Raw genomic sequence first — 15,170 nt, 5'->3', positions numbered from 1 at the left:
TTTGGCATTTGCCAGAGAACACCAAGATTGGCAAATTCGCCACTGGCGCCCTGTGCTCTTCACAGATGAAAGCAGGTTCACACTGAGCACATGTGACAGACGTGACAGAGTCTGGAGACGCCATGGAGAACGTTCTGCTGCCTGCAACATCCTCCAGCATGACCGGTTTGGCGGTGGGTCAGTCATGATGTGGGATGCCATTTCTTTGGGGGCCGCACAGCCCTCCATGTGCTCGCCAGAGGTAGCCTGACTGCCATTAGGTACCGAGATGAGATCCTCAGACCACTTGTGAGACCATATGCTGGTGCGGTTGGCCCTGGGTTCCACCTAATGCAAGACAATGCTAGACCTCATGTGGCTGGAGTGTCAGCAGTTCCTGCAAGAGGAAGGTATTGATGCTATGGACTGACCCGCCCGTTCCCCAGACCTGAATCCAATTGAGCACATCTGGGACATCATGTCTCGCTCGGATGCTTTAGTCCAGGTCTGGGAGGAGATCCCTCAGGAGACCATCCGCCACCTCATCAGGAGCATGCCCAGGCGTTGTAGGGAGGTCATACAGGCACGTGGAGGCCACACACACTACTGAGCCTCATTTTGACTTGTTTTAAGGACATTACATCAAAGTTGGATCAGCCTGTAGTGTGGTTTTCCACTTTCATTTGGAGTGTAACTCCAAATCCAGACCTCCATGGGTTGATAAATTTGATTTCCATTGATCATTTTTGTGTGATTTTGTTGTCAGCACATTCAACTATGTAAAGAAAAAAGTATTTAATAAGAATATTTCATTCATTCAGATCTAGGATGTGTTATTGTAGTGTTCCCTTTATTTTTTATGAGCAGTGTATATATATTTCACATTATTGCATCAGCTCCTCAACAACGTGATATGGACACTCGTGTTTAGAATAGATAATAATGTTTAGACTGATATAATTATATGTTTACTTGTAACTAATTATTCTGTCAAGGTAGAATGATGCTTTATTACACATAAAGTACACCTGACAAAAGCATTTCCCACAGATCAGGGTGAGGAAATATGTTTCCAAGTAAGGTCCAGTTCAATACTCACTGTAAGAAACACCCAGCAGCTCCAATCAGAGTTCCTGTCCAATCTGTCTGTCTGACAGCAGATGGCTGTCTTCTTCTGGTTAGTTTATGGGCAGAAAGATGTGCTACCACTTTCTCCATCACTCTGTAAATCCCCCTCCCTCCCATCAAATGTTTTTTCCTCACAACAACAACAACAACAACAACACTCGCATCTCTGAATGGCACAGAACCATTGTTCCTATGGGAATAGGATCTGTGTGTGTGAGCGCGCGTGGGTGTCACGTGTGGGTGTGCGTGTGTGTATCAGGCTGTGCAGACAAGAGAGTTAACACACAGTAATAACCTCAGGCTGTGACGCAGTAGAGTACAGGGTTGGGCTCTGCTGCAGGCACACATGAAAGGAGGAGATAGAAGAGAGGGATAAACTGTAGAAATGGCCTGCTCAGTGGTATGTGTGTGATGTCATGGGAAAGAGAGTGAGAGAAAGAAAGAAAGAAAGAAAGAGAAAAAGAGAGTGGAGAGGGAGGAAGGGAGAGAGAGTGTGAAAGTGGCAGCAAGGGAGAGGTAGTTAAGAGAGAAACAGTCAGAAAGAGAGAGAGAGATAGACAAACATAAACAGAGAGAGAGGGAGTTACCCCTCCTCCCTGTCGGTTGACACCACCCACCCTCTGTTTGTCTGGGTCCACATATCTGATGCCAAAGTAGTCCTTCTCCAGCAGGTTAAGGTGGTGACAGATGAGATCAAACAGGTACTGTCCCTTTGCATCGCGCTGTAACACATAAGAAAACACTACATGAATAACTGAGGAGAGACAAATACTGTCACCAATGTAGGGGTGACAGAGGTGACAACCAGGTAGAGGAGATACCAGGTAATGCATCTCGCTGTACAACCGTGAAAAACAACACTAGTTAGTAGTGTAGGGGTGACAGTGGTTGGTAGCCAGGCAACGCCACAGACAGTGACTGACAAAGAGCTAAGGAGGAGAGGGGTGAAGACATGAACAGACACCATGTACAAAGATTTGGGGCTCAAAAGAAACTAGATTTCAATAACACCAGAACATGGTTAATATTTCACCAACCCTGGGGACATATCTGAGGAGAATCAAATATTAATATGCAGAAACAGCCATCTGTGATGTCTCGCTGAAACCTCTACTGCAGAGGAAAAGACATGATGGAGAGAAGCAGTACGGAGAGGTAGACAAGGTGGAAAATGGAGTGGAAGTGGAGCAATGTACACCTGGTGCAGACAATGATGAGAAGGAAATGTAGAGAGTGAGAAATTCAATTGGTCCTTCAGTGTAGAGCTGTGAGTGGGAAATGGAATACGCCCTGCTGTGCAGTACAGTAAATGAGAAATGGAATGGAACCTGTAGTGCAGTGCATGACAAATGGAATGGTCCCACTTCTGTAGACTTTTCAAAGAGCGAGAAATGGAATATGCTCTGCTGCTTGCTGCCTGCTCAGGCATAGGTGGTCACTGGGTGACTGGGCTCAGCCCAGCCTGTCTGTTGATGTAATCAGTATCCACCTCAGCCCAGCCTGTCTGTTGATGTAATCAGTATCCACCTCAGCCCAGCCTGTCTGTTGATGTAATCAGTATCCACCTCAGCCCAGCCTGTCTGTTGATGTAACCAGTATCCACCTCAGCCCAGCCTGTCTGTTGATGTAATCAGTATCCACCTCAGCCCAGCCTGTCTGTTGATGTAACCAGTATCCACCTCAGCCCAGCCTGTCTGTTGATGTAATCAGTATCCACCTCAGCCCCAGCCTGTCTGTTGATGTAATCAGTATCCACCTCAGCCCCAGCCTGTCTGTTGAATTAATCAGTATCCACCTCAGCCCCAGCCTGTCTGTTGATGTAATCAGTATCCACCTCAGCCCCAGCCTGTCTGTTGGTGTAATCAGTATCCACCTCAGCCCCAGCCTGTCTGTTGATGTAATCAGTATCCACCTCAGCCCCAGCCTGTCTGTTGATGTAATCAGTATCCACCTCAGCCCCAGCCTGTCTGTTGGTGTAATCAGTATCCACCTCAGCCCCAGCCTGTCTGTTGAATTAATCAGTATCCACCTCAGCCCCAGCCTGTCTGTTGATGTAATCAGTATCCACCTCAGCCCCAGCCTGTCTGTTGATGTAATCAGTATCCACCTCAGCCTAGCCTGTCTGTTGGTGTAATCAGTATCCACCTCAGCCGCAGCCTGTCTGATGATGTAATCAGTATCCACCTCAGCCCAGCCTGTCTGTTGGTGTAATCAGTATCCACCTCAGCCGCAGCCTGTCTGATGATGTAATCAGTATCCACCTCAGCCCAGCCTGTCTGTTGGTGTAATCAGTATCCACCTCAGCCGCAGCCTGTCTGATGATGTAATCAGTATCCACCTCAGCCCAGCCTGTCTGTTGGTGTAATCAGTATCCACCTCAGCTGCAGCCTGTCTGATGATGTAATCAGTATCCATCTCAGCCCAGCCTGTCTGATGATGTAATGAGAATCCAACTCAGCCCCAGCCTGTCTGTTGACAGAATGACCCAGGCCCAGTAATATGAATTACCCAGACCCAGGTCTAGTAATATGAATGACCCAGGCCCATTAACATGAATGGCCCAGGCCCAGTAATATGACTTACCCAGGCCCAGTAATATGAATGACCCAGGTCCAGTAATATGAATGACCCAGACCCAGTAATATGAATGACCCAGGCCAAGTAATATGAATGGCCCAGGTACAGTAACATGAATGACCCAGGTCCAGTAATATGAATGACCCAGGTCCAGTAATATGAATTACCCAGACCCAGGTCTAGTAATATGAATGACCCAGGCCCATTAACATGAATGGCCTAGGCCCAGTAATATGAATTACCCAGGCCCAGTAGTATGAATGACCAAGGTCCAGTAATATGAATGACCCAGGCCCATTAACATGAATTTCCCAGGCCCAGTAATTTGAATTGCCCAGGTCCAGTAATATGAATGACCCAGGTCCAGTAATATGAATGACCCAGGCCCAGTAATATGAATTACCCAGGCCCAGTAATATGAATTGCCAAGGTCCAGTAATATGAATGACCCAGGCCCAGTAATATGAATTACCCAGACCCAGTAATATGAATGACCCAGGCCAAGTAATATGAATGGCCCAGGTACAGTAATATGAATGACCCAGACCCAGTAATATGAATGACCCAGGCCAAGGAATATGAATGGCCCAGGTACAGTAATAGGAATGACCCAGGTCCAGTAATATGAATGACCCAGGTCGAGTAATATGAATGGCCAAGGTACAGTAATATGAATGGCCCAGGCAAAGTAATATGAATGACCCAGGTCCAGTAATATGAATGACCCAGGTCCAGTAATATGAATCACCCAGGTCCAGTAATATGAATGACCCAGGTCCAGGAATATGAATGGCCCAGGCCCTGTAATATGAATGGCCCAGGCCCAGTAATATGAATGGCCCAGGCCAAGTAATATGAATGGCCCAGGTACAGTAATATGAATAGCCCAGGCACAGTAATATGGTTGACCCAGGCCCCGTAATATGAATGGCCCAGTAATATGAATGGCCCAGTAATATGAATGGCCCAGTTTACCACCATAAAACACATCAGCAGGGCTGAGGCTGGCATCTGGCAAAGCCCTAGGTGACTGTATGGCTCAGTGTTAGCGCTGAGGGTGCATCCCAAATGACGCCATATTCACTATATAGTGCACTACTTTTGCCAGAACCATATAGGGAATAGTGTGCTATTTGGTACACAGACAGAATGTTCTGAATGTTAACGCTGGCTAGCACCACAGAAGCCTGACCTTTTCCAGTCTCTCTATGGGATCGCACATCCACTGGCTACTGTCTCTGTCCAGTATGTCACCATCACAGCAGCTATACAACACACACTGAGGACTATCCTCCACGACACGAAGCGCTGACTCGCACTCCCTTAAAATGCAATCATCCTGCCGGTCTGAGTGGCAGGCAGACACAAACACCGCTCCACAGAAGCACATACAGAGACACTGCACCAACATATACACGCATATAGTACCTGCTTCCTATACTAAGCATTTCGCTACACTCGCATTAACATCTGCTAACCATGTGTATGTGACAAATAAAATTTGATTTGATTTGAGTTACATAACTTATCTACAGCCAAAATGAGGCAGACAGCCTCTCTAATGAATCACAGTGTGTGTGATGTAATTTATGGCAACTGTGTTTACTGAAAGACAACAAAACACAGAGCCATTTACCACGACAGGTCTGAACATTTAGGAATGGAATGAACTGGAACCCAAACACAGGCTTTCATTCATTAGACTAATCCTAGGTTTTGTCCCAAATGGCTCCCTATTCCCTTTATTGTGCACTACTACTATACAGAGAAGATGGTGCCATTTTGGATGCACTCAACAATCTCTGTCCCTCACCAGGAACAACAACACTTTACATATTTAGCAGACACTCTTATCAAGAGCAATTAGGGTTAAGTGCCTTGTTCAAGGGAAAATTTTCATATTTTTCACCTAGGGGATTCAAACCAGCAACCTTTCGGTGTAATGCCTACAATCTTAACCACTAGACTACCAGCCACCTATAGCTGTTACGACTTCTAGGAGTTGTGGGTGCGGAGTCAGGCTCAGAAAGCAGAGGGTAAAGGACAACTGTATTTATTCCGGAGAAAAGTAGGTCACACCAAAACACCAGGCGCATGCAATGACCGGCCCAAAAACAGGACACAAACAGTCCGGAGAAATACAGAAAATAACACATCCACAAAACTAACAGAGAAACAAGGCCGCACAAAAGCCGGCGGGCTTACTGAGTTTAAATAGCCCATAATCACAACCTAAACACAAAACAGGTGCAACTAATCAGACACAACTAAATGAAACAGAAAAGGGGATCGGTGGCAGCTAGTAAGCCGGCGACGACGACCACCGAGCACCGCCCGAACAGGAAGAGGCACCATCTTCGGCGGGGATTCGTGACAGTACCCCCCCTTGTCGCGCGCCATCCCCGGCCTCCCCGGCCTCGAGGACACGGAGGGCGAGGAGCAGGGCGTTCCGGGTGGAGGCGGTGGAAGTCCCTCAAGAGGGAAGGATCTAGAATGTCCCCCCCCGGTACCCAGCACCTCTCCTCCGGACTGTACCCCTCCCAGTCCACGAAGTACTGCAGGCCCCTCACCCAGCGTCTCGAGTCCAGAATAGCTCGTACTGTGTACGCCGGGGACCTCTCGATGTCCAGAGGGCACCTTCTTGAAGGGGACCAGCTACCACCGGCCTGAGGAGAGACACATGAAACGAGGGGTTAATGCGATAGTAAGAGGGAAGTTGCAATCTATAACACACCTCGTTTATCCTCCTCAGGACTTTAAATGGCCCCACACACTGCGGCCCCAACTTCCGGCAGGGCAGGTGAAGGGGTAGGTTTCGGGTCGAGAGCCAGACCCTGTCCCCTGGTGTGAACACAGGGGCCTCACTGCGGTGGCGGTCAGCGCTCTTCTTCTGCCGTCTACTGGCCTGCTTGAGAGAGTCCTGGACTGCCCGCCAGGTCTCCCTAGAGCGCTGTACCCACTCCTCCACCGAAGGAGCTTCGGTCTGACTATGATGCCACGGAGCCAGGACCGGCTGGTAGTCCATTCGCATTGAAATGGCGACATGTTCGTGGAGGAGTGTCGGAGTGAGTTAAGGGCCAACTCCGCCCATGGGAAGTACCTCGCCCATTCTCCTGGCCGGTCCTGGCAATTCGACCTCAGAAACCTACCCACTTCCTGATTCACTCTCTCCCCCTGCCCATTACTCTCGGGATGATAACCAGAGGTCAGGCTCCGAGACCCCCAGACGCTCCATAAACGCCCTCCAAACACGGGACGTGAACTGGGGACCTCGATCAGATACGATGTCCTCCGGCACCCCGTAGTGCCGGAAGACGTGGGTAAATAGAGCCTCCGCAGTCTGTAGGGCCGTAGGGAGACCAGGCAATGGGAGGAGACGGCGGGACTTAGAGAACCGATCCACAACGACCAGAATGGTAGTGTTCCCCTGAGATGGGGAAAGTCCACCGATAGATGAGACCAGGGCCATTGTGGAACCGGGAGGGGCTGTAACTTCCCTCTAGGCAGGTGCCTAGGAGCCTTACTATGGGCGCATACCGAACAGGAGGAGACATAGAGCCTCACATCCTTGGCTAAAGTGGGCCAGCAGTATTTCCCCCTAAGACCCCGCACTGTCCTCGCAATCCCCGGATGACCTGAAGAAGGTAGTGTGTGAGCCCACCGAATCAATTGATCACGGACACCAAGAGGCACGTACCTGAGACCGGTCAGACACTGTGAAGGCGCAGGTTCCAACTTTAACGCCCGCTCGATGTCCGCGTCCACCTCCCATACCACCGGAGCCACCAGCCTAGAGGCTGGAAGGATGGGAGTAGGATCGATGGACCGGTCCTCAGTGTCATAGAAACGGGACAGCGCGTTGGCCTTAGTGTTAAGGTCTATAAGAGATCGTAAATCTAAATCGTGTAAAGAACATGGCCACCTATCCTGACGCGGATTCAGTCTCCTCGCCGCCCAGATATACTCCAGATTGCGGTGGTCAGTCCAGATGAGGAAAGGTGTGCTTAGCCCCCTCAAGCCAGTGTCTCCACACCTTCAGGGCTTTTATCATAGCTAGCAACTCTCGGTCCCCCACATCCTAGTTCCTCTCCGCCAGACCCAGCTTCTAAGAAAAGAAAGCGCAGGGGCGGAGCTTCGGTGGCGTGCCCGAGCGCTGTGACAGCACGGCTCCAACCCCAGCCTCGGACGCATCCACCTCCACTATGAATGCTAACGAAGGGTCCGGATGCGCCAACACGGGTGCGTCAGTAAACAGCGCCTTCAACTGGTTGAAAGCTCCATCTGCCTCGGCCGACCACCGTTGACGCACCGCCCCCCCTTTCAGCAGTGAGGTAATAGGCGCCGCCACTTGGCCAAAACCCCGGATAAACCTCCAGTAGTAATTGGCAAACCCTAAAAACCGCTGCACCTCCTTTACCATGGTCGAAGTCAGCCAATTACGCACAGCGTTAACGAGGTCACACTCCATCACCACCCCCGAGGTGGAAATGCGATAACCCAGGAAGGAAACGGCTTGTTTGGTGAACACACATTTCTCAGCCTTGACGTATAGGTCATGCTCCAGCAGTCGCCCAAGGACCTTGCGTACCAGGGAGACATGCGCGGCGCGTGTGGCAGAATAGATCAAGATGTCATCAATGTATACCACCACACCCTGCCCGTGTAAGTCCCTGAGAATCTCATCTACAAAGGATTGAAAGACGGCTGGAACATTCTTTAACCCATATGGCATGACGAGGTACTCATAGTGGCCTGATGTGGTACTAAACGCTGTTTTCCACCCGTCTCCTCCCCGAATACACACCAGATTATACGCGCTCCTGAGGTCCAGTTTTGTGAAAAAACACGCTCTGTGGAATGATTCCACCGCCGTAGCGATGAGAGGTAGCGGATAACTAAATCCCACTGTGATCGAATTTAGACCTTGATAATCAATGCACGGACGCAGTCCTCCCACAAAAAAGAAACTCGAGGAGACGGGTGACATGGAGGGCCGAATGTACCCCTGTCTCAGAGATTCCGTGACATACTGTATGTCTCCATAGCCAACGTCTCCTCCTGTGACAATGGGTACATGTGACTCCTGGGAAGTGCAGCGTTCTCCTGGAGGTTTATCACGCAATCCCACCGTCGATGGGGTGGTAATTTGGTCGCCTTCTTTTTACAAAAAGCGATAGCCAAATCGGCATATTCTGGGGGAGTGCGCACCGTGGAAACCTGGTCTGGACTCTCCACCGACGTGGCACCGATGGAAACGCCTATACACCTACCTGAACACTCCTCTGACCACCCCTGAAGAGCCCCCTGTCTCCAGGAAATTAGGGTATTGTGAATAGCTAGCCAGGGAATCCTCAACACCACTGGAAACGCAGGTGAATCGCTACCATGTCCAGCGGAATCGTGGCCTCCCTGACCAGCCCTGACCCTAACGGTCGGCTATCTAAGGAGTGCACGGGGAAAGGTGGGTTTATCTGCACCAACGGAATACCCAATTTACAGGCGAGTCCGCGACCCATAAAACTCCCAGCTGCGCCTGAATCGACTAGCGCCTTATGCTGGAGAGAGGGAAAAAACGCAGGGAAAAAAATAAATAAAAACATGTGACCAACAGGGAGCTTGGTGGGTGAGTTTGGTGCCTACTCTCCTGGGGTGGCCGAGAAGTGTTCCGCCTGCCATCTCTACTTCCAGACGGACTCCTCCAGCACCGGTCCGAAGTGTGTCCTCTACGGCCGCAGTAGGTGCAGGAGGAGACTCCTCCTCCGGTCCCCCTAGATGCAGCTCCTCCCAACTCCATCGGAGTTCGAGCGGGAAGGCTGGAGGGTGGAATTGACAGGACCCCCTCTGAACGCCCGCGGGCAGCTAGCAGGGTGTCCAGTCGGATCGACATGTCTATAAGCTCGTCGAGGGAGAGTGTGGTGTCCAGACAAGCTAGCTCCCTGCGGACGTCCTCCCGGAGGCTGCATCGGTAATGGTCCATCAGGGCCCTGTCATTCCACCCCGCACCAGCAGCCAAGGTCCGGAACTCCAAAGCGAAGTCCTGCGCACTCCTCGTCTCCTGTCTGAGGTGGAACAGTCGCTCACCCACCGCTCGGCCCTCCGATGGGTGGTCGAACACGGCCCGAAAACGGCGGGTGAACTCCGGGTAGTGGTCCGGAGCCGAGTCTGGGCTGTTCCAGACAGCGTTGGCCCATTCCAGGGCCCTACCCGTTAAACAGGAGATGAGGGGGCTCACACTCTCCTCACCCGAGGGAGTCGGACACACGATAGCCAGGTAGAGATCGAGCTGGAGCAAAAAACCCTGACACCCAGCCGCCGCTCCATCGTACTCCCTCGGGGGCGTGAGACGCAACGCGCTGGGACCAAACGATGACATGGGAGGAGTGGGTTGCGTCGTCTGTGGGGGAGCTGGGGTAGATGTTGGGAGACCACTCCTCTCCCATCGCTCCATCCTCTCCGTCATCTGGTCCATCGCTGAACCGATCCGATGGAGGACGGCTGTGTGATGATGGACGCGCTCTTCCATTGATGGGAGAGTGGTGGCCGCTGCTCCTGCTGACGCCATAGTTGGTGCGGGCTTCTGTTATGACTTCTAGGACTTCTCCATAGTTGGTGCGGAGTCAGGCGCAGAAAGCAGAGGGTAAAGGACAACTGTATTTATTCCGGAGAAAAGTAGGTCACGCCAAAACACCAGGCGCATACAATGACCGGCCCAAAAACAGGACACAAACAGTCCGGAGAAATACAGAAAATAACACATCCACAAAACTAACAGAGAAACAAGGCCGCACAAAAGCCGGCGGGCTTACTGAGTTTAAATAGCCCATAATCACAACCTAAACACAAAACAGGTGCAACTAATCAGACACAACTAAATGAAACAGAAAAGGGGATCGGTGGCAGCTAGTAAGCCGGCGACGACGACCACCGAGCGCCGCCCGAACAGGAAGAGGCACCATCTTCGGCGGGATTCTTGACAATAGCACTTAGTAGTCACTAAGCAGCTTTACATACTGTATTATGGCTACATAAGCAACACTGCACATTGCACGTGCATACAGCTGACCTCAACTTGTACTGAATGTATACTTTGCATATTGACGAGATAAATTAAACTTTAAAAAGTTGAGAGCAGCACCCCTGGAACAGAAACAGCAGTACTGAAGCAGGGCTGAAGACAATGACTGTATATATTAGAGGACTGAAGCAGGGCTGAAGACAATGACTGTATATATTAGAGGACTGAAGCAGGGCTGAAGACAATGACTGTATATATTAGAGGACTGAAGCAGGGCTGAAGACAATGGCTGTATATATTAGAGGACTGAAGCAGGGCTGAAGACAATGACTGTATATATTAGAGGACTGAAGCAGGGCTGAAGACAATGACTGTATATATTAGAGGACTGAAGCAGGGCTGAAGACAATGACTGTATATATTAGAGGACTGAAGCAGGGCTGAAGACAATGACTGTATGTATTAGAGGACTGAAGCAGGGCTGAAGACAATGACTGTATATATTAGAGGACTGAAGCAGGGCTGAAGACAATGACTGTATATATATTAGAGGACTGAAGCAGGGCTGAAGACAATGACTGTATATATTAGAGGACTGAAGCAGGGCTGAAGACAATGGCTGTATATATTAGAGGACTGAAGCAGGGCTGAAGACAATGACTGTATATATTAGAGGACTGAAGCAGGGCTGAAGACAATGACTGTATATATTAGAGGACTGAAGCAGGGCTGAAGACAATGACTGTATATATTAGAGGACTGAAGCAGGGCTGAAGACAATGACTGTATGTATTAGAGGACTGAAGCAGGGCTGAAGACAATGACTGTATATATTAGAGGACTGAAGCAGGGCTGAAGACAATGACTGTATTTATATTAGAGGACTGAAGCAGGGCTGAAGACAATGACTGTATATATTAGAGGACTGAAGCAGGGCTGAAGACAATGACTGTATATATTAAAGGACTGAAGCAGGGCTGAAGACAATGACTGTATATATTAGAGGACTGAAGCAGGGCTGAAGACAATGACTGTATATATTAGAGGACTGAAGCAGGGCTGAAGACAATGACTGTATATATTAGAGGACTGAAGCAGGGCTGAAGACAATGACTGTATATATTAGAGGACTGAAGCAGGGCTGAAGACAATGACTGTATATATTAGAGGACTGAAGCAGGGCTGAAGACAATGACTGTATATATTAGAGGACTGAAGCAGGGCTGAAGACAATGACTGTATATATTAGAGGACTGAAGCAGGGCTGAAGACAATGACTGTATATATTAGAGGACTGAAGCAGGGCTGAAGACAATGACTGTATATACTAGAAGACTGAAGCTAAATTGATCCAATGCAAAGCAAAGCGGTCTCTGATGTCCCTATGGGAATAAGCCCAGAGACGAGCTACTCTGGAGGAACAAAAACTATGTCGAAAAACGCTGCATTGTACAATATAGATTTGTGGGGAGTGTGGATGTTATGTTAATGCAGAGTGCCATGTTTTGGTACAGTATTCCACTGCTTTGCTCTACCACCTACCATCTACCACCTACTACCTACCATCTACCATCTACCATTTACTACCTACCATCTACCACCTACCACCTACCACCTACCATCTACTACCTACCATCTACCACCTACTACCTACCATCTACCACCTACCACCTACCATCTACTACCTACCATCGACCATCTACCTACATCATCATCTCCACTTTACTGTTGAGCATAGCAGACAAGTTAATACAGAGAGGATGGGGTTATAGAAGGTTTCATGAGTGAGGTTCAATCAGAGATAATGGTTGCATCTCATCTCAGAATGAACAAAGGAAAGCTACTGATGACTTTCAGTGTGGCATCTTCATTGTATAGTATGGATTTATTATGAGCTTCATTCAGTGTGTGTGTGTGTTTGTGCATTCCTGCATGCATTTGTATGTATGTATGTATGTATGTATGTATGTATGTATGTATGTATGTATGTATGTATGTATGTATGTATGTATGTATGTGTGTGTGTGTGTGTGTGTGTGTGTGTGTGTGTGTGTGTGTAGGGCAAGTAAAGAAACAGTATTTCTTATTTCTTCTCTAACACACTTTCTAATCTACAGAACACCATTACTGCCAGTGAATAACACCACCCACTTTCTAATCTACAGAACACCATTACTGCCAGTGAATAACACCACCCACTTTCTAATCTACAGAACACCATTACTGCCAGTGAATATGACCACCCACTTTCTAATCTACAGAACACCATTACTGCCAGTGAATACGACCACCCACTTTCTAATCTACAGAACACCATTACTGCCAGTGAAAAACACCACCCACTTTCTAATCTACAGAACACCATTACTGCCAGTGAATATCACCACCCACTTTCTAATCTACAGAACACCATTACTGCCAGTGAAAAACACCACCCACTTTCTAATCTACAGAACACCATTACTGTCAGTGAAAAACACCACCCACTTTCTAATCTACAGAACACTATTACTGCCAGTGAATATCACCACGCACTTTCTAATCTACAGAACACCATTACTGTCAGTGAATACGATCACCCACTTTCTAATCTACAGAACACCATTACTGCCAGTGAAAAACACCACCCACTTTCTAATCTACAGAACACCATTACTGCCAGTGAATATCACCACCCACTTTCTAATCTACAGAACACCATTACTGCCAGTGAATAACACCACCCACTTTCTAATCTACAGAACACCATTACTGCCAGTGAATACGACCACCCACTTTCTAATCTACAGAACACCATTACTGCCAGTGAATATCACCACCCACTTTCTAATCTACAGAACACCATTACTGCCAGTGAATACGACCACCCACTTTCTAATCTACAGAACACCATTACTGCCAGTGAATATCCCCACCCACTTTCTAATCTACAGAACACCATTACTGCCAGTGAATACGACCACCCACTTTCTAATCTACAGAACACCATTACTGCCAGTGAATACGACCACCCACTTTCTAATCTACAGAACACCATTACTGCCAGTGAATATCACCACCCACTTTCTAATCTACAGAACACCATTACTGCCAGTGAATACGACCACCCACTTTATAATCTACAGAACACCATTACTGTCAGTGAATAACACCACCCACTTTCTAATCTACAGAACACCATTACTGTCAGTGAAAAACACCACCCACTTTCTAATCTACAGAACACCATTACTGAAAGTGAATACGACCACCCACTTTCTAATCTACAGAACACCATTACTGTCAGTGAATACGACCACCCACTTTCTAATCTACAGAACACCATTACTGTCAGTGAATACGGCCACCCACTTTCTAGGAGTAATTGAGCTTCACTCCAGTAAATTCATCATCTACTTTTTAATCATACTGGCTGGCCCTCTTAGCACTGTTAGAAAGTTTTCCTAATATCCATCACACTAATTACCAACCAAGAATAAGAGGCTTTCGCTTTAGGAATTAAACTGCTGCAGACTTGGGTTCTAATACTATTAGAAATAATTTCAAATACTTAATCTGTGTTTGATTGAGCTTGACTGGAGTAATGCAACAATGCAAGAGCCCCAAACCATCAAACACCACACATCTGGAACTCCAGGCAGGCTACATGAAACGCTAAAAGTATCTGAAAGGTTTCAAATACTATTTGAACCCCCGTTTAAGCTACAGTACTGTGTCTCCACGCAGAGGCCTTGACTTACTGGGGGAGAAAGAGAGAAAGTCCCCTAACTCAGCTGGTCCTGGGGCTCTGTTCAAAAACACAAACAGACCCCACAGAGCTCCAGGACAGCAACACAGTTAGACCCAACCAAATCAGGCAGGGTCTACAGTCAATCACGGAGTACAAAAAGAAAACCAGTCCCGTCGCAGACATCGACGTCTTGTGCCCAGACAAATTAAACAATTTATTTGCTCACTTTGAGAACAATACAGTGCCACTGACACGGCCCGCTATCAAAGCCTGTGGGCTCTCCTTCACCGTGGCCGACAAGAGTATTTAAACATTTTTATTTAACCTTTATTTAACCAGGAAGGGCTCATTGAGATTAAAATCTATTTTTTCAAGAGTGCCCTGGCCAGATAGGCAGCACCAAGTCATTACAAAAAAATTACATACAGACAACATGAAAAACTACAAGTAATCTAGTAAAAACCATTGAATTCACAAGAGTATAAAACAGCAAATTAAAAACATTGACAGGTCAGGGAATCAGCCTTAAAATCCTTCATCAGTGATTTAAAAACACCAATCGGGACAAGTTCTTCCAGTTAAAAAGTATTTTGTAAGGTGTTCCAAGACGATAAAAGCCCTTTTACCAAATTCGGACATTTGGAACAGTTAGCAGGATAAAGTCCAGCGAACGAAGAGAGTTCCCACCACATTTCTGAACAATAAAAATGCACAAATAAAAAGGTAGTAAACCCAAAATGG

At 48.0% G+C, this 15,170-nt stretch overlaps 1 protein-coding gene across 1 annotated transcript in view; it reads right to left on the bottom strand.

The window, feature by feature from the left end:
• The window catches only part of LOC110506769 (FERM domain-containing protein 5), a 116,624-nt gene that overhangs the window by 18,828 nt on the left and 82,626 nt on the right, over nt 1-15,170 (bottom strand). Inside the window, exon 2 of the mRNA XM_036963835.1 lies at nt 1,725-1,829. Coding sequence (XP_036819730.1) covers nt 1,725-1,829 — 105 coding nt within the window. The remainder of the gene's footprint in view (nt 1-1,724; nt 1,830-15,170) is intronic.

The sequence above is a fragment of the Oncorhynchus mykiss genome, chromosome 26 (assembly GCF_013265735.2).
Source record: "Oncorhynchus mykiss isolate Arlee chromosome 26, USDA_OmykA_1.1, whole genome shotgun sequence".
In the NCBI taxonomy this organism is placed as follows: domain Eukaryota; kingdom Metazoa; phylum Chordata; class Actinopteri; order Salmoniformes; family Salmonidae; genus Oncorhynchus; species Oncorhynchus mykiss.
The sequence above is the reverse complement of the archived record's forward strand: the minus strand, read 5'-3'. Positions and strand labels throughout refer to the sequence as shown.